Raw genomic sequence first — 24,585 nt, forward strand, 5'->3', positions numbered from 1 at the left:
TATGCAACATCACACCCAAATATTTTTTATTTTTTGACACAGGGTCTCACTCTGTTGCCTAGGCTGGGGTGCAGTGGCATGATCACAGCTCACTGCAGCCTTCACGTCCTGAGCCCAAGAGATCCTCCCAACTCAGCCTCCCAAGTAGCTGGGACCACAGGCACTTACCACCACACCTAATTTTTAAATTTTTGTAATGATGGTGCCTCCGTATGTTGCCCAAGCTGGTCTTGAACTCCTGGGTTCAAGTGATCTTCCTGACTCAGCCTCACAAAGGGGTAAAATTATAGGCACGAGCCACTGCGCCAGGCCTTCTAAATTTTTTATAGAGTCAGGAACTCACTATGTCGTCTAGGCTGGTCTCAAACTCTTGGCCTCAAGTAATCCTCCCACCACTCTTGTAATCCCAAAGTGCTAGTATTACAGGCATGAGCCACTATGCCAGCATGTTTATTACTTTTTTTTTTTTTTTTTCTAAGACGGAGTTTCGCTCTTGTTACCTAGGCTGGAGTGCAATGGCGCGATCTCGGCTCACGGCAACCTCCGCCTGCTGGGTTCAGGCAATTCTCCTGCCTCAGCCTCCTGAGTAGCTGGGATTACAGGCACGCACCACCATGCCCAGCTAATTTTTTGTATTTTTTTTTAGTAGAGATGGGGTTTCACCATGTTGACCAAGCTGGTCTCGATCTCTTGACCTCGTGATCCACCTGCCTTGGCCTCCGAAAGTGCTGGGATTACAGGCGTGAGCCACCACGCCCGGTCCGTTTATTACTATTTTTAACAGGAATGTCACATGTATATACACACATAACAATGAATTTGGTGGATGGGGCCTAAAGTGTTTACTTTTTCCCTAGTTTGTTTTTTCCTTAAGTTATTATTAAACAGGCTCTTATTTTATGAGCTGTCTTTGAAAATATTTAATCTTTAATTCAATTTTAATTACAAAACTAAGTGCTCTCTCAAATTAGAACTGACCATAAGGCACCAGAGAAAAGTTCACTCTTTCTCCCTTTAATATGACACCATTTGGTTTTTAAGCTTTTCTTAAAACATTTTATCAGGTTTTCTCAATGGTATGAACCACATGCAGGACAAAGCAAGACTATATGTAAATAAGTAGACTTTCATAATACATGGTACTAACCTTGAGAACTGTGTGCAAGAGTGTGCACCCAGGAAGTTAGGTGATAAGTTATGTGCCCAGTGTCCCTTTTCAACTCACTGCTCTGAATACACCTTTCATAGGGATTTTCATAATTATATTACCTATGGTTCATTTTTTAAAAGTACATGTCGCTTCCTACTGCTTATACCACACTAAAAACCGAAAGATGAAACTGTTTCATCTCAAAAATTTGTATTTTTTTTTTTAAGGCTCACTATGATATGCTCTGATGAAAAAAGCTGACATTTGGTTTTGTTGCCTAGCAACCACTATGCTATGATGTAAGCATGAGTGTGCATCTAAGCCTAGGAACAGCTCCATGAGAACATGTTCTCTCTGTTTAAATGATTACACGTAAACAGGGATAAAGATTTAAATTCACACTGTAAGTCACTAGATTTAAGAATTAACCCCTCTAAATCTAACACTCAAGTTCTGCTACACAGGTTCTTGCTCAATGCACTGAATTCTCAGAAGACTATTTTGAATGACAAAAATATTGGTTCGATTTTATGACATCAGGTCTACTAACAATCTGATTTCTACAATTAATAATATTAACTTGGTCTCAAAGGGCCTGAGTCCCAGCTTTGTGGTTACTTCCAGCGTTTCTATTTAGAAGTCTCAAAAGTCTTCCCAGGAGTTTCCACTCCAATGTTCTCCCCCACCCCAAGATAAAACGAATAAACACAGGTATAGGGAAATTTCCCAACTGTAATAATTTAGTGTACATAATCTTCAAATCAGTTTCTAATTTGTAATTCAAACATTTTTCCAAAGGAAATTATCCACTTTCTTTCATTTAATTCTAAATGGTCCACCTAGTTATAGTTTTCATAATCTTGTTCTAAGAACCGAGAGGGAAGTAGCACTCTCTGGCCTTACGCTGCCTTGCTGACTATGGAGAATCGGGTTAAGTGTGTTTCTGCTTTTCTCCTGGAAGGTGAGGTTGAATGTTTTCAAGTCAGTGATTCGAGAGGAGATAAGCAAGGGCCAATACTGGGCCATTTAAAGCCTTTCGGTTGGCCAGCAGGTCCAGCCCTAGGAAATGAAGTTTGTCATTTCTAAATACATTTCTAATACAAACTGGGTGAGATAATCTTTAAGTCTTTATTCTGTGTCCCCTCCACCCTCCCCCCCTCCCCCAACTTTATGGTAGATTTTCACAGAATTAGATTTTCTGAAAATAAAAATCCCTTTATGCATCAATTGAAATAAAGAGGAGATAAGGGGGACTATTGGTTATCTTTGTTTTAAAAATCCAAACGCATTGTCTGCTGCAGCAAGCCAGCTGATTCTACAATGGCAGTGCTGCAAAGCTTCTGGCCATGCAGTCTTTTCAACCTCATCATATCATCAGCCAAGGAAATTATCCTGAGAACTGACATAATTTATGTCTCAGAGTTCCTCTCTTTCTCGTTATATATTCACTGACATTTTTTTCCCTCATCTTACCATAGCCTACATCTTGAATTTTAATTTTGGAACAGGTACAGCAAAGCACTTGGCGTTTAGTACTAGTTAATAAAATAGAAAAACTGTACTTTACAAATTCTAGACATTAGCTGGTCATAAAGCTTCCCAAAGTTAATAAAGAACAGGTAGTTAAGACCAACCCTATGCCTCTCTTAAAAGTTCCTTTTCCCTATTATTTCAGTTTTCTTCCTTATGAGATAAATAAACTAGTTTGAAATAGTATAATAGAAAGTATAAAGCTTACTTAATTTCAAACACACATATACTGGCAGCAGGAGCCAGAACGTACATAATTAGTAAGCTCAAGAGGTCCACAGTACTAGTACTAGTGTGGATTCTCCTTAAATTATATTCACCTGAAATTAAACGTCATAATGTGAGGATCAACACAACTGTAAAATACAGCACTAAAATGAAGATGTGCTACCTCAAGCATCATAGGCCCCAGCGCATCCTTGTCGATGACACCCTGCCCTGTAGAGGATACATCTGACTTCTGCACTTCATCTATGTTGGCAGCTGCTGCTTTCTCTGCAATAAACATAAATGTGAATTAAATGGCAGTGCTATTTCAAGGACAGAGTGACACAGAAATATTTTTATTGTAATGATTTTTAAAAATCTCTAGTGGAATCAGATGCGGCTACAAAAGAGAGTACATCCCTGTTGCCCCTAAATGGGAGAAACTGCTGGAAGCAGAAGCCAGAACATTAACTTTTCACCTCTAGAACCTGTGGCTCGGATCCCCTTTCAGGCTGCTCAGAAAATGAGTTTAGAGGTTTCATGATAGTCCCCGACAGGCATTTTTTTCTAGATTATGAAACTGCTATATCCTATGGCATAATTAGTTTCTACTCAAGAGATTCACCAAACTAGAATAAAGGAGGGTCTGTTGTTCAGAATTCAGTAGCATAATCAGAGATTTATTTGCACACATTTGAAGAAGTAACAAGGAGTCCTAACCTGCTATGGCTGCCCCCATGGGACACTCTGCAATGTCTGCCTGGACTTTTTTACTATTCCACTTGTGCTTACATTCCCACTTAAAGTGGCCAGAAAGATTTGGTCCCTGACTTGTTCAAAGTGCTTCTCCATCTAAGGGGGAAGAAGCACCCTACGAGGCACTTGGGGAATTTCGGTGGCTGCCTTTTGATCTAGCAAAGAGCTGCACAGTGTGTGTTCCTGGATGGAAACGTGCGAGGCAGATTTCAGGCTCATGAAGACAGGAAGGCCCTGGAAGACATTCCATCATAGAATGAGAATGTTTTGTGAAAAAGCTCACAGAAGAAAAAGATGCACACATACCGATATATGTGTGAACTAGTTATTTCAAGAACACCAAAAAAGTTCAAAGCATAACAGATACATATCAACAACTTGCTAGAAAACAACACAAAACAACGTGACAATTATTTGTTCCTGAATAAATTATATCCTTGTTTACACTGCATGTTATCATTGTAATTAAATGTAGAAATAGAAAACAGGAAATCAATTTACCACTCAGAATTAACCTGCTTTCAGAACCTTAATAATTTTTTTTGCCAAAAATATTTTATGCAGTGCGTTGAAAATTTGTAAAGCCTAGTTTATGGCTGAGAACCTAGAAAATAATTAGGAATTATGTGGATCCTCCCAATCCTGGCCATTCCCATGACAAAAAGCTTCCACAGACCACGTTATCAGTGGAAGGGGAAGATGACCTGTACAGTTCAAGCTCAAATCCAGCCGCTTAGAAGTATGACTTCAAGCAAATTGCTTCAGTTTACCTGTCTTCTTTGTAATGGACCGAGCCAAAGTAAATGGAATGATAAGTGAAACACTCTTTACAAATAACAAAGCAGTTTAAAAATGCATCTTAATACCAGCACATCTGTATTGATTAGTTCCTCCTTGAGTTCCATACGTAGTAATTCCTTTGCAGAGCTTATCTTAAGCAGACTGTATGTGCCTTATCAACTCTCTAATATATTCCTGATTCACCTCCTTACATGAAAAAAATTGTGACTGCCTATAGAGATATGACTTGTCTAGTGGCCTTCATAACTCAATATGGGCAGATTTGTCAGTCCTTGCTTGGTTTCTGGCTTTGCTGCCTTCCCAGGCTCCTCACTGCTGAGTCCTGCACACTTGCTCTGTCTGCAGGTTTGGTCTCATCCCAAATCCTCAGCCAGTCCCTTCTGAGGCAGCAAACACCTCAGGGTCTCCAGCCACAGGATTGGTTTGGCCAATTACTGCATGTGACCGCTCCACCCCCTTTTCCTGAAATATTTTTCATTGCCAAATAGACTCACAGTAAAATAAATAGGCACTGGAGCACACTTTTTAGTTTTTTTTGGCAGTTTGCTCTGTAAGGGTTATCAATTTCTCTTCAGGTTCTGCTCACTTTCTACCCACCAGTACAGGAATAGGATTCGCACTGCTACCTGCTGCTTCATCGAACTTTCAGAGGCCATCTTGCTAAGGGAGCTATGCTGGGTATTCCTTGAGGACCACCATCCACACCATACTCTGTGGGGTCTTCTTGAAGGAGGATAGGGTATGTACGTCTCTTAACGGTCCTTGTCGTAGAGGCCCCAGCGTGCCTCAGACCTGAGGATCCCTCTGTTTCATGAATACTAAATCTCAAGGCCCATATAAAAGATGTCATAATTTATGTGGTCCTAGTAGATTACTATTTATTGTCTTCAGTGTTGCGGCAGTCCATGTGCAGGAGCAATGTGCTGACATTCCACAGCCTGAGTGATCTTCGGCCTTTCCTTTGCCTAACTATCACAGGGTCGCATTCTCCCATCAGGGGTCACATTCTCCCATCTTTCAGTAGTAGCAGTGATTCTCAAAATGCAGTGGTAAACATAAGACAGCATCCCTGGAGGGGGTCTATCAGAATGTGCATTGGGAACACACAAGCAGCTTGAAAGGCCTGCTTTGCTGAGATTCTGATACATCTTCCTAAGGGGATATCCCCAGTCTCTTGCCTCCAGCAGCACACAGTCCACAAAAGAGTAGGCTATCCCATTTAAAGGTAAGCTTTGTGAACTGTCTGGATCGTGAATAGTGCTGTCCCTATTTCAGACCAGGTTTTCAATGCATCTATGGGGGCTAACTGACAGCTAGACCCACCACCAGTACTTCCTCCCAGAAGCATGGGAGCAAGTGGAGTCGAGGGTGTGTGGAAAGAGAAAGTAATTTTCCCCTTTAGCCTCACTGGACCTCCAGGGTGCAGGGGGAGGACAGAATGGGTGGGCAGGGTCAAGTAATATGGGGAAAAGGGTTCCCAAAAACTGGTATTAAATAACAATCTTATCTTGCTATAGTCAGTAAGTTTCAAGGCATTTCATATTCTCTCAAGATCCCAAGTGCCATTATTCGACCGTTAACAACTGGTGTTTTTAATCCTTTTAAGAATGAATTTAGTTTAGATTAATGTTGTAGGGGAGAGAGAGAGAGGAAACAACAGCTGCCAATCACAAAGGCAACCCTGCACCTACCGCTGATCGCTAGAAAACATCAGCCTACTTGGCAAATGAGATTCTGATATCACAATAAGAATGAATTATTGTTTTTGATGATATCTATACTAATGCTACATTTTTGGGCAAAATAAATACAAAATAATGTTTGTGATAGTAACCCATTTCTGGTCTTTTGAAGATAGTCAGTAGGCCTTGTGAGATGTTTATATTGCCAGGGTATGATCTTTCTGAGGATCTAAATTCCACCATCAACATTCTGTGCGATACAAAAAACTTAGATATCTAACTCCATCAGGCAGGTTCTTCAACACTGGTAAGTCTTCATGCCTGGGTATTCTAAATTCTAGCAACGTGCTCGGGCAAAGAATTTTTGTCAGAGGTTATGTAGAATCAGGATAAAATCTGTACAGTATTTTATATTTAGGAATTTACAGATCAGGTGTAATTTGGAGTAAGGGCCTAAAATTTAAATTAGCTGATTTAGATCTCACAGAACATGTGTTTGAGGGACAACTGAAGGAAAGCCTGGATAAAAATAATTATTACCCTGAAACATTATAAATGCAAAACATGCACTTTTATTCTTTATAATATTCAACTGATAAAAATATTTAAGAGAAATAAAGCAGCAGCTAATACCAGTAACAAAGAATGAGTGGCCTATGTGAGCCCACATGAGGGAATGGAACAGTGACACTGGGATGGGCACAGTAGCCTATGTCTGTGTGTCTGGTCTGTGGCCTGCACTGTCTGTGCTGGGGAAGCAAAGTGAAAAATCCTCCTCCACGGATAGCTCATGGTCTATCCAGGAGGGCAAAACTATTACAATCCCACCAAATGGGCACAACAGACGGCTAAATGGCAAGCCCTCAGTTCAAAAAGGGATGGAAATTGCTGGACATAGCTCAAAGTATTTAATATACGATGTAATCGAATTGGATTCTGCAGGATATGCAAGTGGACAGCAACAAGGAGACAGGTGGGGTCAGACGTGTGGCTGGCATCGGGCCACTGCAAAATCTCAGCCTGGCTTGAAAGCCCATGGGAAGGAATGCTGGCAAAGCACTGATCTAAGCTGGAACTCTAGCAATCTCAGACGGAAAATAAAACAACGGTGTTCATAAGATCAAACTGAAGTTATACTGGTGGAAATTGCGATTTGAAAGAAAATTCCAAACGAGTCGATAGGTTAATTGCAAGAGAAGTTTTAAAAAGTGTTGCAATATTTACACAAATGTTCTTTATATATATTAAGAGAATGGAAAATTTTTATGCTGCATGAGGTAAGTAAAGAAAAGAAATAAAAGGTAAATAATTCAGAGCTTCTTACTCTTGTCTTCAAAAGAAGGTGTGAAATATATGCATTTTCTAGCTAATTTGTCATCCATTCTTTAATTCTGTATTGAATTTGTGCTTTCACCATTTCTCAATATTAAAAAAAAATCAATAATCTCAAGTGACAGAAAACACTTAGAAATATGGCTTTACCAATGTAACTGAAATCTAAATTAAACTGGCCCTAACTTTACGTTATTTGGGTACTTTTCACAAAGTAATTACTACCTCTGTTCAATGTTTAGTTGAGCCTTAAAATTATACAAGAGGAGGAAGAAGGAGGGAAGGAGGAGGAAGAAGGACAGGACTCCTTTGAGAGATACTATTATGTTCACCGGACATATACTGGTATCTTGACAGAGCATTTCAGTAACGAGTATGCTATTTTTACGTACCAGATAAAAATAAGCTTAAATTCTTAGATATTTATACTTCTGTAAGTACAGCATTACTACACTAAAACACACTATTTAATATTTTTAAATAAGGCAGTTTTCTCAGCGGTCACAAACTATATTTACTTTTCTATATTCTGCATCCATTAACCATAAAAATATATTCTGTTACAAAAATATCCTTCAGTAAACTCAATAGTAGAGAGCTCGTCTCAGAGTTTCATACGATCAAAACCTTATGAAATCTCATTATTACAGATAGAACTCTTTTTAAATCAGAGAAAGAGATGATAAAATCAAAATTTCAGAGCACACTAAAAGATTTCTTTCTAAGCCCTGACTTATTTCATCCTGAGTTTTTCTTTATATTTTATTAAAAAAAAATTTTTGGAGAGACAGGGTTTCACTCTGTTGCCCAGGATGGTCTTGAACTCCTGGGCTCAAGTAATCCTCTCGCCTTGGCCTCCCAGAGTGCTGAGATTATAGGCATGAACCACCATGCCCAGTCCCCAGACTTATTCGTCTTAGATAAAGAACATGACCTAAGAAAGTAACAGTGAAAATAATAAATCTATCCTTCTCTTCCTCACTCCCAAAAAGACTTTAAAAAATCATAAAGTAGCTCTGATCATTTTTTTAAAAGTATTTTTTAGACCTCATCAGCAGGAAGTAGCTATGATCTTTTTAATAGTGCCCAGTTTTACAAATGCAAAACCCGATTGGAGAGATCGTCCAAGGATGCCTCTATAATCTTTTTCTGACTCGCCTTTTCCTCCTGGGTGGCTGCTTGGAGAGCAATCCCTCAAGGTCCCCTTCTCCATTTGCCCGCACTCCAGAAATCCAATACCAATTAATTAGATTTCTACTTTCAAAGCGAAGAACAAAACCCCATCTCTTCAGGGACCATGTTAAAATGAGTCATACCACAAACTGGGGAAAAATCATTAATATTATATTCCATATGTTTTTTTTACAAGTAATTATTATTCATGCTTTCTCTTAGAACAAAAGAAAAGGTGAACAGGGTAGAATTTGATTCTAGAAATATAAGTAATTTGAAAATACAAGGAAAAAAATATTTATTTTTGAAGCAGCTGTATTAAATTGCTCATTGGCATGTACAGACAAAGTTTGTTTTTTTTTTTTATTTTTAGAGAAGGGTCCCACTATGTTACCAGGCTGGAGTACAGAGGTCATTCACAGGTGTGATCACAGCATACTACAGCCTTGAACTTTTGGGCTAAGCAATCCTCCTGCCGCAGCCTCCCAAGTAGCTGAGATTACTGGCACACACCACTGTGCTCAGCTCCAGGCATAAACTGAAAGTAAACTTCCAGTCTTCTGATGAAAACAGTAACACATTAGAAACTGATCCTAGCAAAAAAAATAATTTATTTTTAAAAGAGTACAACTAAATATTTTTAAATTATCAAGTGTTGTTTTTTTTAAAAAGGCCTTTACATTATCTTCTGAAGAATCATTTATTAATTTTGGTAGCTTACTGACTCTCATAGTATTAGTATTCTTAGTCAATTTTTTATTAGGCAACTGAATTGAGGCTATAAACTCAGAGTCTTTCCAGAAAGCATTACCAGAACAGAGTTCTATCTCTTCACTGGGGTGACAGGAATGCTCAGGGGACAGCCACATAATTGTTCTAACTCCAGCAGCAGCAGTGGCAAACCACTACTGATTACTTAGAAACCTAAATGCTGTTTGATGTCTCCCATTATAGGGACAGGGTGACACTGTCATTATGGCAGAAGTTGGTATTCTTGCTTTTTCCTTTTTTGGGAATCATCTGAAGAGGCTGTAGAGAATGTGTAGATATTAGTCTATCTTTAAAAAGTCAGAATCCAAACAAATGTCACTCACTCTGTAATACTGCATCTACGGAGAGATAATCCACAGGGTATGTATATACATATAGAGACATTTTAAGACACCCATGTTTAGAGATCCCTGATGTGTAAAGACAATTAAGAATTTAGATTATCTTTTTGTTTGGTCAAGCCTGAGGATAGTTGTTTTACAGAAGCTGTATTATTTAAATTAGATAAAATTAGAATCTTTGACTAAAATGGAATCTGATACTTGGTGTAGGTTTTATAATTAATTCCTCTGCTTCAAAGTTAGCAAAATCACTCACCCAGAAATCTACACATTTTTCAGTAGACTGACGTCAAACACAAGTCTAATCACCTCCACACAAATTTTAAGATTCTAATAGGAAAACATCCACGATTTCTATCTTTTCCTACATTAAGGAACTGGATCAGCAGTGAGACCAATGCAGAGCTAATAAGTCACTGAAACAATGATATGTAGTTTCTGACCAAGCACTATAGATGAAATATCACAGGAAAAGTTATGTAGCATCTCAAAGGTTCTAGAAGGTAAAATGAGAGAATTATGCATCTGCACCCAACTAAAATTAGAAAAGCTGCCATATGGCTTTGTGAAGCCAGCAGCACATTCTTATTCATTAGGAAGCATTCTGCTAACATAAAAACACAAGGCCCTTCCTGTGCTCTCCAAATGTGTTTATCTTTTCAACATTAATGCACTATATATCATCAAGCTGCTGAAATCTCCTGCCGTGCATATTAAAAGCGCGCAGCTGCACTTTCTTTAGTAGTGGGAGGAACCTAAGCTGCAAGTTGCCTCCCTCTTTTTCTGACATTGAGCTTCTTCTCAACATCATGATTTCTCTTCAGCATGAAGAAACAACAAAATTAACCAATCTCAAGGCCATCTCCATCCAGCAAAACCCTCTCACTCTTGCTTTAGAGAAAGCAACATACTTGGTTTCATTTTCATCAATGGTAAGGCATGACTACTTAAGCCAAACCAGAAATCATGTTGCAAGTTTGAAATACATAGGCCTACTTTTAAAATTAACGTGTTACAGTTACGAAGAGAAAGGACGTAACCAGAATAGACTCAGTACAACCAGCTAGAACATGCTTTTGTTCATAGGAATTTACCATCATTCCCTCTGCTATCGCCCATATATATTTCTATTTAATAGCCCACTTCATATAGTACCTATCAGTACTGAATTTACTGATAGGTAAAATGGGGAGTGGAAAATGTTTCATAAGCCAGTGAGTGGATAACAATTTGTCCAAAATCTTTCTTTTATATAATCCAAATTCTTGCGGCTCACAGTTCATGTCCTATAGGAGCTTAAACTTAAAGACCAACTGCAGAAGAAAAAAAATACTTAGGCACACAGTAAACATGTAGACACTGAAAGAATCGATGGAAACGTGGCTTTAGAAGTGCTTCAAGTTAGTGCACTGAAAGCCAACAAATATTAAATATTATACATACAACTAAATTTATTATGACAGCATTCATTCATTCCCTGATATGATAACGGTGCATCTCTATTTATATTTTCCACAGCAATGGAGTGCTGAGAGGTGAAGGCAAAATAAATATAAAAACTGCCATTTCAGAGTAAATTCTAATTAATTGGGCTCTGCTCACTAAAGTGTTGGGAGTCACCTGAACAAGAAAACAGAGGAATCATAATTTGCTTACAAAGTTAAAAGGTGAAACTGAGATTGGATGAAAGAAGGAAAAAAATCAATGGGTGTGAAAGAAATGAGAAGTGAGGTGAGGCTCAAATTCAGGACTTATTCAGAAGATTATGAGTAAGTCTGTCAAAAGACCAAATTATAACAATGTTTTATTTTTGGCTGGGCGGGCGGAGTGGCTCACACCTGCAATCCCAGCGCTTTGGGAGGCTGAGGCAGGCGGATCATCTGAGGTCAGGAGCTTGAGACAGGCCTGACCAATATGATGAAACCCTGTCTCTACTAAAAATACAAAAATTAGCCGGGCGTGGTGGCATGCGCCTGTAATCCCAGCTACTCAGGAGGCTGAGACAGGAGAATCACTTGAATATGGGAGGCAGAGGTTGCAGTGAGCCGAGATCGCGCCATTGCACTCCAGCCTGGACAACAAGAGCAAAATTCCATCTCAAAAAAAAAGAAAAAAAGTTGTATTTCTTCCAAAGATGAATGTCAACTCAAAAGCAAGGCCAACAAAATTACACTATAGGAGTACTTAATACAATTTCTAATAGGTAAAAATATGAAAATTAATTAAAAAGTTGTTTCTAAAATTCTAAGACATTGGTCTTAGTCATGCAACTTTTAAAGTCTCCTGAATTCTTTTTATTAGCGCAGTCAGCCTCATCCCCAATTACTCCACAGCAGTATTTAGTACCTATCTCCCAAATGCATCACTTTCTTTCAAGATTCTGAGCATTCTCTCAGATTGTTCCATTGGCACAGATGCCCTTCCACCCCTTCTCTTGGAAGATGCTGCCACGGCTCCAGAAAGCTCATGTCGATGAAGTTGGGCCCCTGCCGCTGTGCTTCTATGATGCCCTATGCCCACCCCCATCTTAATGCTCACCTCATCATTTTGAAATGATCTATTTTCATACCTATCCCTTTTCACTGCATTGCTGGCTCCTGACTGTAAGAAATGACTTTTTATTTGCTGCTTGGCACATAGTGGGTGCTCAATGATGTTATATTAATACTGAGCACAGTATTCATGGCTGTGAGTACAGTTTCACAGCTGGAACTGAAATTAAATTCCATTTAGCCAGGGCTAAAATATCACAAATGTCTCCTTAGAGGTATCCGTGTAAGAGCTTTACCACATACTTAACATAGTGGATGTTCATTTAAAGACTCTGATTTTTTATTTTTGGAGTCAAAGTATTAGGTGGAGATGGGATGAGAAAAAAGGTCAGACCATATTTGCTAAGGGCATCAAGAATAATAGCTCAGGTGATCAGGCCAATGAGAAGAGTATTTGGAAGACAAATCACCAATGCTCTCTCCACATTTGAGATATGAAGTTTAAAAACCCCACCAAGCCAATTCTACTAGTCCAGATTCTCATCTAGGGAGTTACAACCTACTTCACAAAAAAGTGATTTGGGCAACACAGAAATTTTTTTCAGTCCTAGGGATTTTCCCAGTCACTCACAGCTCTTAAGAAAATAAACCTACCCAAGTGGAGGCTGTACAACTTGTCACATTTGCCTGGGTTTCTTGTCCCTCCCAAGCAGAGTGCCGGGAGAAGCCTTGGATTCTAAGGATAAGGTTAACAGCTGATAAAGGAAAGCCACCTAGAAAGTGGGATTGGCCGGAGGAAGCGCTGAAATCCCTGGAGAGGCGGCCAAGGTTCTTCCTGTCTTATCCAACTCTGAATATCCAATGACTAAAATAAAGCTGAATGCCCTAAAGATAGCCAATACACGTGTAGGGAAAGAGAGGGAGGGATGAAGGAAAGGAAGGGGGGCTGTTTACTCTACTTCCCACTGCCTCTTCTTTCTGGCTCTGCCACCAACCCTTATTTCCATGAAGCTTGCAAGGCTTCACTCCCAGGCCTCTACTTCTCCTAAATGGTGGCTTTTGGCGGGGTGTCTCTCAAGTTCTCAAGGAACTGAAAACCATCCTAGTACCTGACCTTCATTTGTCTCCTGGGACCAAATCTTCCATGCCCAGGAATCCTCCCTGCTCCTCACTTTCTTTTCACTGACATCTTGCTCCCCGATTCATTTTCTGTTCCACTTCTCAGACCTGCTTGCATTTCTCTCCTTGTGTTTTTCTCCCATCTGGATATCTTTTCCTTCCAGTTTCTCTCTACAGACACAGGATCTGATGTCATTCTAAAGAGACTGCTACAACTCATCATATGTACACTCTTCTCCTTTACCCCACTGTGATTCTAACAATACCACAGGGAGCTTGAAATTCCCAGTTTCATTTTGCTTACTACAAACTATTCCCAGTTCTTTCATTCTAGCATTTGCTTGAGCAATCATGGGAGGACCTCGGGAGTGTGTTTTTGGGAAAAAAAAAAAAAAAAAAAAAAAAAAAAGCAGGTGTTCCCAATTTAAAGTACCTAATGCAAAAAGCTGATAATAGAACACAGAATCATCCAATTTAGAGACTAAAACATTGTGCTAAATCATATCATTGTAGCAGAGACAGCAAAACAGTGATAACAATGGGAGAAGTCTGCATAAATATATGCAGCGCCATTGCTCTGGCCCAGCGATGATACGGGGAGAACAGGGCTGAAGGGACAGCAGACTCCAGGGAGCAAAACAAGAAAGATCATGAGAACAAAGGAAGTGACTGTAAGGTGAGTGCAGGCTGCTTGTGACCAGGGTGCAAGCTCTCTGTGGACAGGGTCATGGGCATGTGCTAGGGTGGGGTGGAGGTGGAATAACTCCAGAGGCAGGCTCCAGAAAATCTAACAATTTGGCACCACCCAGATCTCCTACAGGCAAAGTTCTCTAGTAGCCAAATTTGCTTTAGTCAGATCAACTCTGGAAAGCTGACGGCTAAGACAAAAACTAGGTAATCCCTAAGTGAACATTTAGGGAAGAAAATAAGCGGGTATATGAGAACAGGTCTGTCTAGCCTCAAGTACTTTTTTTGGCAATTTCAACAATTACTACAGGCAGTTTACCATTTCGTGGTATTCTCCAATTGCCATTATTTGTTGTGTCATTAGTCCTTCTCTACATGTATGTTTATTTTCTGCCTGGTTCACAGGATTTTTTTAAAACCTGTTAGAAATGATGTATAGGAATGCAGCCACCTAACAATGAAAACACACACACAAATAATAAAACTAAATAGTGTCTGTCTCTCTCTCTCTGTCTTTCTCTCTCTGTCTCCAGAGAAACACAGCTTGGGAAAAAAAGCCCAGATTTATCCTCCAGGATGTCAAGAAAGGATGGTGTAAAAAGTTCACAATCCAGGGACCTTCTAACTGTTAGAAGGTCCATGTTCTTCATAACAGAACTTCTATGGGGAAAACTATATAAAGAATAATATTTATATCATATAGAAACAGATTCTATTCAAACAGCTTTAATTTTGAAATCACATGTTTACATACAACGTGTATGTCCTCCCTTCCCACCCTCCGTCCCTGACCAGCTAATCTCAGAATGGTCCCAGTCCTTATGAACTTGGCACTAGCAAGGCCCCTTAGATCAGGGCTGACCACACAGGGCAAGGTGCTGTGAGGGACAAAGCTGTTATGCATTATTCCTCTTCTGCACCAAGATCATCAGGGCCCCCTTCAAGAAGAGAACTGTTACCTAGGGATGGCATCAGACTGTCTATACCAAATGTAAAGTCTGGTAAAATAAAGGACCTGATTTGTTTTGAAGATCACAAATACGCTACTACGGAATTTTTAAAAGCAAGGTTTACTTACGTAACAAACCTGATTTGTATTTACAGATAAATTTACAGCATCACTGTGGGAACATGCTCACTGTACTTAGTGTTAAGAGATCAGGTAAAACAGTAGGTGAGAAGAAAGACTAGGAAGCGTCTGGAAAATAATTCCGAAGTAGATCTTAATTTGTAAAAATGTAAATTTTCTTTATTGACATCACAGTACCTAAATTTAAAGGGCATTCTAGAAAAAACGGTCCTGTCAAATATCCATTCAATAATTACCGCATTTCAAAATGACAACAGGAAGAGATTTAAACACATCTTTAAAATGACCCTTTAAATACCTTACAGCATAAATTCTCTCCAATTTAAGCAGGAATGGCAGTGAATCATCAACCGACCTTCCACAACTATGAAAAGCTGTAGGCAATTAAAAAGAACACAAGGACCAGTGTCACTCAAAAATTGACATGCCTCAACCAAGCAGCAGGAGAGACAGTGAGGGCCTTAGAAACGGCTAGCACTTCCATGCTGCAAAGCCCAGCACAAGCCTGGACGAGAGGTGGTTACAATTTGCATGCTGAGGTCAAAGTGACATTAACAAAAGCCAACATTTATAAAGTTTCCTAAATTTAGTATCCAGACTAACTTTTCTACAACCAAGTCCTCTCCTTTTCTTATGTAATTCTACAGTAAATCTGGCAAACTGAGGGGGGTAACACCCCCAGTACCTTAGTAATTACTGAGATTTTATATTGGTTATGTGCTCTCAAATACAAGGACTGTTTAAGCAATCAAATCTGCTTGCAAGAAATCAGAACAAATGTCTATTCAAAGTCTAACGATTTTTCAACAGATGTTATGGAAAAGTTTGAGCCACAACAGACAGATACATAGACTATGAGCACCATGGCTATGGATTGGTAAGTCAAAAAGGAAAAACTCTCAGAAAACTGATTATGATCTTCCATATAGGCCATAGAACATATCACAATTCAGTATCTAATTATAAATATGAAAAATAGTATTATGTTACTCCCTATCAAATTAACTGGTTTAAATTACCTTAAAATTAGTTTTGTTTTACATATATTAACCATAAAAGAACCTAAGAGACATGTTTCTCCACCATTCTACAACCATCTAAATAATGAAATAAAATCTTCATAAAATTTCTTCTTACTTTCAATTTAATTATCTTACATAAGCTTCTAAATGCTAACTAATTTAATAATACACTATCATCAAGACTTCAGATAAGTTCTATCCAATGGCATTTTTCCCCCAGTGGCAGTTTGAATCAACAAGCTTAGCTTCTATGCAGATGGATGGGTTGAATCCAAGAAACCTGTTTTTGGAAATCCTGCCTGCCAGGTGCTGGCTTACAGGTGAGGCTGAAGATGACTGTTATGACGGCTGGGCAGGTCCAGTTTTCAGAGCCACAGCAAGAACAGAACAGAAGGTAGCCTTTTTTTTTTTTTTTTAAATTTTTTTTTGGGTAGACTTATAGCCTGTACTAGAGGATGATGGTGAACTCATTTCATATGTAATTACCTGCTTCTCAAAGAAACCGAATACTGTTTTAAATTTGCTTTTTCAAAAATGCACTGTATGTTGTTTTTAAATTACATCAACGGACAGTGGGCTTCCCAGAAATTGGAATGGTGGCAGTTGTCAGCTCTGTATTGCCAAGGAAAATATTTGGCTGCATATAGGGTTTCCTGAGAGCAAGTTAGTACATGACCTCAATCTTTTCCAAGCTTATCATAATGCCATAGGCTATGCTGATTCAGCAAAGCAATCCATAATCACTTGCAAAATGCCCCTGCTTCACAGAGATGTTATGAGACTTAATAAAATAATGCATGTGAAGCACTCTGAGCTCTACAGAAGAAAGGCAGCAAGTAATAATATTATTCTGCATTTATAATGACAAGCAGTCTTACAATGGCAAAAATCTAATAGACCTGTTCACAAATTACAAATAAAAACTAGCTTAAATAATTTAATTATACAACAAAAAAATCTGAAATCATTTATCTGAAAAACAGAATGAACAGACTTCATAAGGCTAAGTCAAAATGAAAAGAAATAGACAAGTTTCTACTAAACACAAAGATTATATTCCTTCGTGAGAGAATGGAAATGGAATCAAAAACTTGCAAGAAAGAAAAGTACATTTTATTAAAATTATCTGGAGACACTGCTGTTATGAATTAAATTTAGTTATATTTCCATGGTTTTCTTACTAATAACCTTAAATTTTAAATCAAAGTATTAACAAAATTTCTTCAATGTTAAACTGATTTAACTCTCAGTGGAATAAAACATGAATACTTTACCAAATGCACATTGTTTCTTTTTTAAAAATTAAAATAATGCTGGATTTTCTTTTCTTCTTCTTTTTTTTTTTTTTTTTTGGCCAACAGCCCTTGTCTTACGGATGGGAAATGCCTGTTTCTTTTTCCTCTGGACATGCCCAGCCAAAGAAACATGATGCATTAAATTCCACTTCACTTGGGGTGTCTCTACCGGAGCTGGCCAGGTTGAGGTGACACTGCTAGGCTCTCAGGTGCCACTGACTTTACTTGAAAGAGACAGGCCTTCTTCGTTCAGCAGATGCCATTTTTCTCAAGGAAATCTCAGAATTTCAAGGAATCCAAGCTGTTTACGTTCTGTGCTTCCACAACATGTCCATAATATCATTTATTGTATCACATATAAATCATTTGATTTGATCTAGATCTCCTTAGAATTCCCTCAAGATTGTCCAGTCTCTGAGCCAGAAATTATGTTTTTCATCTGTGCATCTCCATTCACCATGCAACTGCTGACCCATGTAGACACTGTGTAGACCCAAGTGACCCACACTCTAGAGAAAACACTGTTTCCCTTAAGTCGGCTGAGCAGGCTGCACAGCATCAACTTCAAGCACACGGGACAAGGAATTTTACTGTCTAATTTTCATTTGTAATTTTGTTTTAGAGAAGTAGTACTTAATGTTTTTTTTTTAAAAAAAATTCATGATATTAGATGGTAGAAATGCAAAGATGAAAAAGACGAGCTCTGCCTCTTACAGGGTTTAGGTTGCACTGCCATGGTTAAGCCAAGTGCTGAAATGGGGTTAGTGGATTATTGTGATTAAAGTGTTAAGGATTTATGAACAAAAGAAAAATTAAAATTTGAAATTTGTGAGTTCATAAGTATTAAAAAGGGTTTTCCTTATTCAGCTAGAAGACTCTGCTTGTTTGGAGAGTTAAGCATAGGAAACAGCATTGATCTGGATGCTGAATAAAGAAAGACACTAATTATCTAAGATTTTCACTAAGAATGCTTTCATCAGAGAATGAACATGGCAAAGCTGATTACTTAACTCAAAATACACTTCCATCAACACACCAGGAACAATACATACACCTCAGGATGCTAACAGGGCCTAATTAATTCTCCGAAGTGTAGCAGCTCAAAAAATTTTTTGGAAAATAAAAATGTGAAGGTTAATGATCTTTTACATTATCCTCTCAGGATAAATCCAATTGGCAAGGAAATTAGACTTGCAAGTCTCAAAAATTCAGTCTAAGAACATACCCTCCAGGAATAAAAATAAATTTGTTAAATTTTCGAAACTAAACCTAGTTAAGTGGTAGACTTAAGAGAAAAACCTATAATGCAACTACAAAAGCATCTATACAAAGAAGAGTTATACTATCTGTCCTTCGTAAATAAGTTACAAGTCAGGAACGGAACTAAATGAAACTCATTGGTGTCTAGATCTTTTTCTCACATATCTGAATACAGATTGGGAGCTTAATTAAAAACCTTGATTTCCAAAAAAAAAAAGAGAGGGTTTTTAGAGTATCTGAAAGTATCTAAGGGATTCTTCAGATGAATTACTTTAATCAACTATTTATAAGAAGGAAAGTAAGGCTGAGTGCGGTGGCTCGTGCCTGTAATCCCAGCACTCTGGGAAGCTGAGGTGGGCGGATCACCTGAGAACATGGCGAAACCCCATCTCTACTGTAAGTACAAAAAAACGTAGCTGGGTGTGGTGGTGGGCACCTGTAATCCCAGCTACTTGGGAGGCTGAAGCAGGAGAACTGCTTGAACCTGGGAGGCAGAGGTTGCAGTGAGCCCAGATTACACCATTGCACTTTAGCCTGGGCAATGGAGTGAGACTGTCTCAAATTTTAAAAAGAAAGAGAAGGAAAGTAAAAGAAAGTTGGGAGAAGATGAATTCAAATCACAACATTATAAATGAGAAAAATCAGGGGAATGGGAGTCTAAAAGTCAAGGATCATTTTGGGGAGGATACTCTGGTAAGGGAGCTAAAAGCTATGGACCTAACAGCAAGAAAATGAAATGATAAGCTGGTATGCACACGATTTTGACACAAGAATATCTGATATGGCAGGTCTTTACAAAAACTGACACCGGATCCATAAGCTTTCAGCTTCATCATGAATGACTTCTCCCACTCTCATTCCAATAAGGGTCATTTCAAAAAGAAGTTAAATTGTTATCATTTGTGTACTTAAAAAAAATATGGGCTGGGCGCTGTGGCTCACACCTGTAATCCCAGCACTTTGGGAGGCTGAGGTGGGTAGATCACGAGGTCAAAGAGATCGAGACCATCCTGGTCAACACAGTGAAACCCCGTCTCTACTAAAAATATAAAAAATTAGCTGTGCATGGTGGCGCATGCCTGTAATCCCAGGTGCTCAGGAGGCTGAGGCAGGAGAATTGCTTGAACCCAGGAGGCGGAGGTTGCGGTGAGCCGAGATTGCGCCATTGCACTCCAGCCTGGGTAACAAGAGTGAAACTGTCTTGAAAAACAAACAAAAAAATATGACAATAGCCTTATTGTGTCCCATAGGCAAAGAATGGGCAGCAAATATATTCTTACAATTCTGAGTGACTACTATAATGAATAGACAGAAATCAAAGATAAAACTTCTATCACTATGAAGCCACTAAAGTAAGAAACAAAAACTCAAATGTCCACCTGGTTAGCCAGGTAATGAGTACTCACTTCGGTACTGAAATAATGCCAGTCAAAAGAGAGAATGGATTTCTACTCACCCCTCAAGCTGCCCACATGGCCTCACCCACATTTCCTAGCTACCGTCCCCCACTTAGAATATCCTCCGGCATAGGGAGCTCCCTGAAAATTAGACTTAGTTTTCCACTGAAGAGATGAACCTTACATTAATTCTTCATGTAATATCAGACCCTCATTTACCTATATGGCCTTTGTCTCTAAGAAAAGGAAGAAGAGAGGGAGAAAGAGACACATACAAATGGGGTATGTTTTTATAGAAGTGAGAGGAACCCATGAGAATCACCTGTGAGATTAAAAGAGATAAACTGAGGCGTTTCTAAAGACTAAAAAAATTGGGCATGGTGGCTCACACCTGTAATCCCAGCACTTTGGGAGGCTGAAGTGGGTGGATCACCTGAGCTCAAGAGTTTGAGACCAGCCTGGCCAACATGTCGAAACACCGTCTCTACTAAAAACACAAAAATTAGCTGGGTGTGGTGGCAAGCACCTGTAGTACCAGCTACTTGGGAGGCTGAGGCAGGAGAATTGCTTGAACCCAGGAGGCGAAGGCGGCGGTGAGCTGAGATCACGTCCCCACACTCCAGCCTGGGTGACAGAGAGAGAATCTGTCTCAAAAAACAAAAACAAAAAATAAAGACTGAAGACAACATGGGGAGTTGAAACTGAGCTTATATTTCAGAGAATACATTTCCAATTTTATCTGGAATACTATTTATTAGGCGTTTTTAAGATTTGTTGAAAGTCTGTGACTTTTCCCTTGTTCTTTTACTTTGTTACTAGCAGTAGCAATCTTTAGACAGTCCCCAAAGAGTTGAGCATTTGCTTCAGGGACAACTGTACAAAAAAACCTGAATTTTCTGCTACAGTGGACCAGAGGAGGAAAAAAAATAAAATAAAATAAAGTGATGGCTACAGGAAGACAGCAGAATGGGAAACAAGTGATTTATGAAGTAAAGGAAGGCACTTTGCCAGAGTTTTAGAAGAGTTACTCTGCTAGCCTGCGCCCTTGGGAGCTCCTGGCTTCCAGACTGTGCATATACCTGCGACTGAACAACCCCACCACCCATGGGCCTGCCCCTTTGAGACTCTGCTCCTGTCCCAAGAACCTTGACTGGTATTTCATGGCAGTGGAGGCCTGGAAGGGGAGGAACCAGGACACTACCAGGGCAGAAAGGAAGGAAGAGACAACCACATTCCAGGATTCTCTGGAAATCCAGAACAGAACTTCCCAAGAAATACATGGATGTGTTGATCAATTAGCCTCTATAGTATCCCTTCTTGCAATAAACATGGGTCAGTGGTTCCCACCTTATGAGGTAAGAGGGCTCTTTTTAACATCAATAAAAGTGAAGATGCATAAGACAATATCATACTTGAAAATGCTATAACAGGAAAAACAGGTTACAATAAATTTAGTAATGCTTCTACGGTCGTATTTATCACTACCCCAACTCTATATATTTGAAACACAGCTATATGTACCGCACAGATTAAGAACTTCTCTAGTTAGAAGCAATATTGATAATAATAGGCCTTATGAAGCTGGTCTAAGAATCTAATCACCAAAATTCACATTGTTTTGACAGAAAATGCCCTCCCTTCTAAACAAATGACTTATACTTAAATCTCAGGAAAAAAAAATGGTTTAAAGGTTAAAAAAATCTTTCTTTCTTTCTTAAGAAACCATGGAAGTGAAGGGGAAAAAAAAAGACTCCCAAATGCAATCACACAAGATATATACTTCCATGTATCTAAGAGACAAAAATATGTAACTTCCTTTGATCTTTGACAATTCAACTATCTAACAATATTCCAAATAAAATGTACTATGTGTAATTTTTTCCCCTAATCTGACATAAAGGGTCTACAAATTGAAGATGGTATACCAGAAGAAAAAAGCTTTTAAGAAGGTGAGTTTAATCATGTCAATCCCAAAAGAGCTTGCTTTTTTCTCTTCCTTTTCCTCCCGTCAGATGTAACAAAATACATATACCACTTGGAATCTTACAGAATGGTGGTATGCACATGGCCATCTAATGCAGACAGGCTTAAATACGGAATCACCACTGTACTGAGAAGCACTTCAGGCCTAAGGAAATAGAGGATACATGTAATCCCAACTACTCAGGAGGAGGAGGCAGGAGAATCGCTTGAACCCAGCAGGCAGAGGTTGTAGTGAGCCAAGATTGCACCACTGCACTCCAACTTGGCAACAGAGTGAGACCCCGTCTCAAAAAAAAAAAAAAAAAAGAAAAAGAAAAAAAAAAAAGAGAAAGAAATAAAAATAGAGGAAACTCCCCAAAATGGCCTGAGAGTTCTGTAACATTTGCTATCTGGTGTTAACTGGCAGTGGAAAGGTGCCTCAGTGACGAACGTACAGGAAGCAGCACCATGCTGATATTAGCATTACTTATTTTACTCTTCTTCCACAAGATAAAATTTCTTATTTCCAAAAAGGACAACTCCAGGACTCTAAGTCTATTATAGATATCAAGGTTCTAACACTGGAAGAGTAGCATCCAAGTCCGTTTTAACTGAACAACTTTTCTCTGCTGAGTAATGTATTTTTTCTAAGTGACCATGTTGAACCGGGGTTTTCTTTTGTACAAAATAACAGAAATAAGAAGCACAGGCAAAGGTGCAATTTCATATATACATTTTTAAGTGCAAATATTTGAAATCTAGATCGATTTTCTAGAAGTTCAGATTTTACATTCTTTCCCAGGGCACAAGTTAAAACACACTCCACACAGTCTTATATATAGCTAAGCACTCTTGGCCCTCAGATTCCATTCTTTCACTTTTGATCAATGATGCAATGAATCCTGGGGTGGTCACAGTGACTATCAAGCAAAGTCTGTTTTGCCCCCAGTATACTTCCCGAAATGGGAGAGAACACCTTAAAAAGGCCAGAATTGTTGTTTATCTAGAGGTTACATCACACAAGTTAAGATGGACAAATCTTATGACGGACATTAGAACCTTCACTCAGACAGAAAGATGCCTCATCTGCTCACCTAGGGGTGCAAAATGAATGTTCTAAAATAAACCTGGTATCCAATTTTCTGGCTAAATATCAAGAGGTCTTTTTTGGTCTAGAGGGTAATTTTTATTTTCCTGGGCTCTTTTATCTTTTTTTTTTTGGCCTGACAGGAAAAGTTGACCTGCCTTGAAAGTGTGCATCATCTTCTGTAATAGGGATCTGCAAAAAATATTCTTCCTAGTAACTAAAACATGGTGTCTCCATGTGTTTTAAATAACAGCTGATACCATGCTTACCCAATTGACTCATAACAACCTTCTTCCAAATGGCAGACAAAGCCGAGAGTAAACGGCTGGGTAACAGGTTTAATTGTCTTTCCACTTCACTGGGAGACAGTGGTTTTGGAGCTAGGTAGAGATCTAGACTTGAATGCTAGTCCTACCACTTATTAGCTGTGTGACTCTAGAGAAAGTCGAGTCTAGACCCAAACTTAGGTTCCTCTTCCGTAAAATGGAGATAATAACTAAACCACCCTCCAGGGGCTGTTGGAAGGCTGAAATGAGATGATGTATGTAAACAGCAGTGTCTGGCACCAAGTTAGCACTCTGTATCTGTGAGCTCTCGTTTCACTGTGGTAGCTGACCCTTTTAGTTTTGACAGAGTTTATGGGACAGACTTTTCTAGTACATAAGGATAGATCCAGATTTCGTAAAGCCCAAAGCTTACTCAATTAGAAGGAGGGAGGGGGTCTCTTCAAGAATATGAAATTCAGTATAAAAGTGAATGTACACATAGAATGAGAAAAGAGCACTAAACACTAGAGTGCTGAAGAACATTCAAATTTCCTCTTCTGTGATCTCTGTAGATAATAATCTGAAATGCTTCTGAAGAAGTGCTTCCTGATTGAAATGTGGCTTCCTATCTAGAACACTCTGTGGCTCCTCACAAATACAGGAGCCCATACAAGTAAGGGGTCCTGAAGCTTAAGCTTTGTCAGCCTAGAGGGAATTTTGCCTCTGAAAGCATACAATATAAAAATCTCACTTATTTTTATGTCATTCACCTGGCTTTTAGTATTAATTACATCTTATGTTCTATATTTTATCTTTGCAAGGAGATTATCAGACCAAAGTTCCGAATATTTACATGTCCCTTAATTAGAAATGGTCATATAGGAATCACTGTTTCATCTGACGATCCCGGGCAGCTACACAAATCCCATGTTCCATTTCATTCTGCTGCACTGCTTCCCAACAGCTGCTTCACCATATTCCTTTCAGTGGAAAGAGACCAATTCATTCCCACCCCAAACACCTTGTGGTCACGTCCTGTTGTGTTCCACACCACGCCAAACTACAGCCACCTGTGAGATGAGCTGCCCAGGAGGACCAGCATTGTAAGGGACATCAATCATTGAACCCCTTATTTTATGTTCCTTTTAAGACCACAGAAAACCAT

General features: G+C 39.0%; 1 protein-coding gene across 13 annotated transcripts in view; it reads right to left on the reverse strand.

Moving 5' to 3' along the window:
- Positions 1-24,585, reverse strand: part of NCOA2 (nuclear receptor coactivator 2) — a 310,720-nt gene that overhangs the window by 63,271 nt on the left and 222,864 nt on the right. For all 13 annotated transcript variants that reach the window (XM_074386756.1, XM_039464456.2, XM_039464455.2 and 10 more), the window contains one exon: positions 3,072-3,175. In XM_074386756.1, the coding sequence (XP_074242857.1) occupies positions 3,072-3,175 (104 nt within the window). The remainder of the gene's footprint in view (positions 1-3,071; positions 3,176-24,585) is intronic.

This window comes from Saimiri boliviensis, chromosome 15 (assembly GCF_048565385.1).
Source record: "Saimiri boliviensis isolate mSaiBol1 chromosome 15, mSaiBol1.pri, whole genome shotgun sequence".
Lineage (NCBI taxonomy): Eukaryota > Metazoa > Chordata > Mammalia > Primates > Cebidae > Saimiri > Saimiri boliviensis.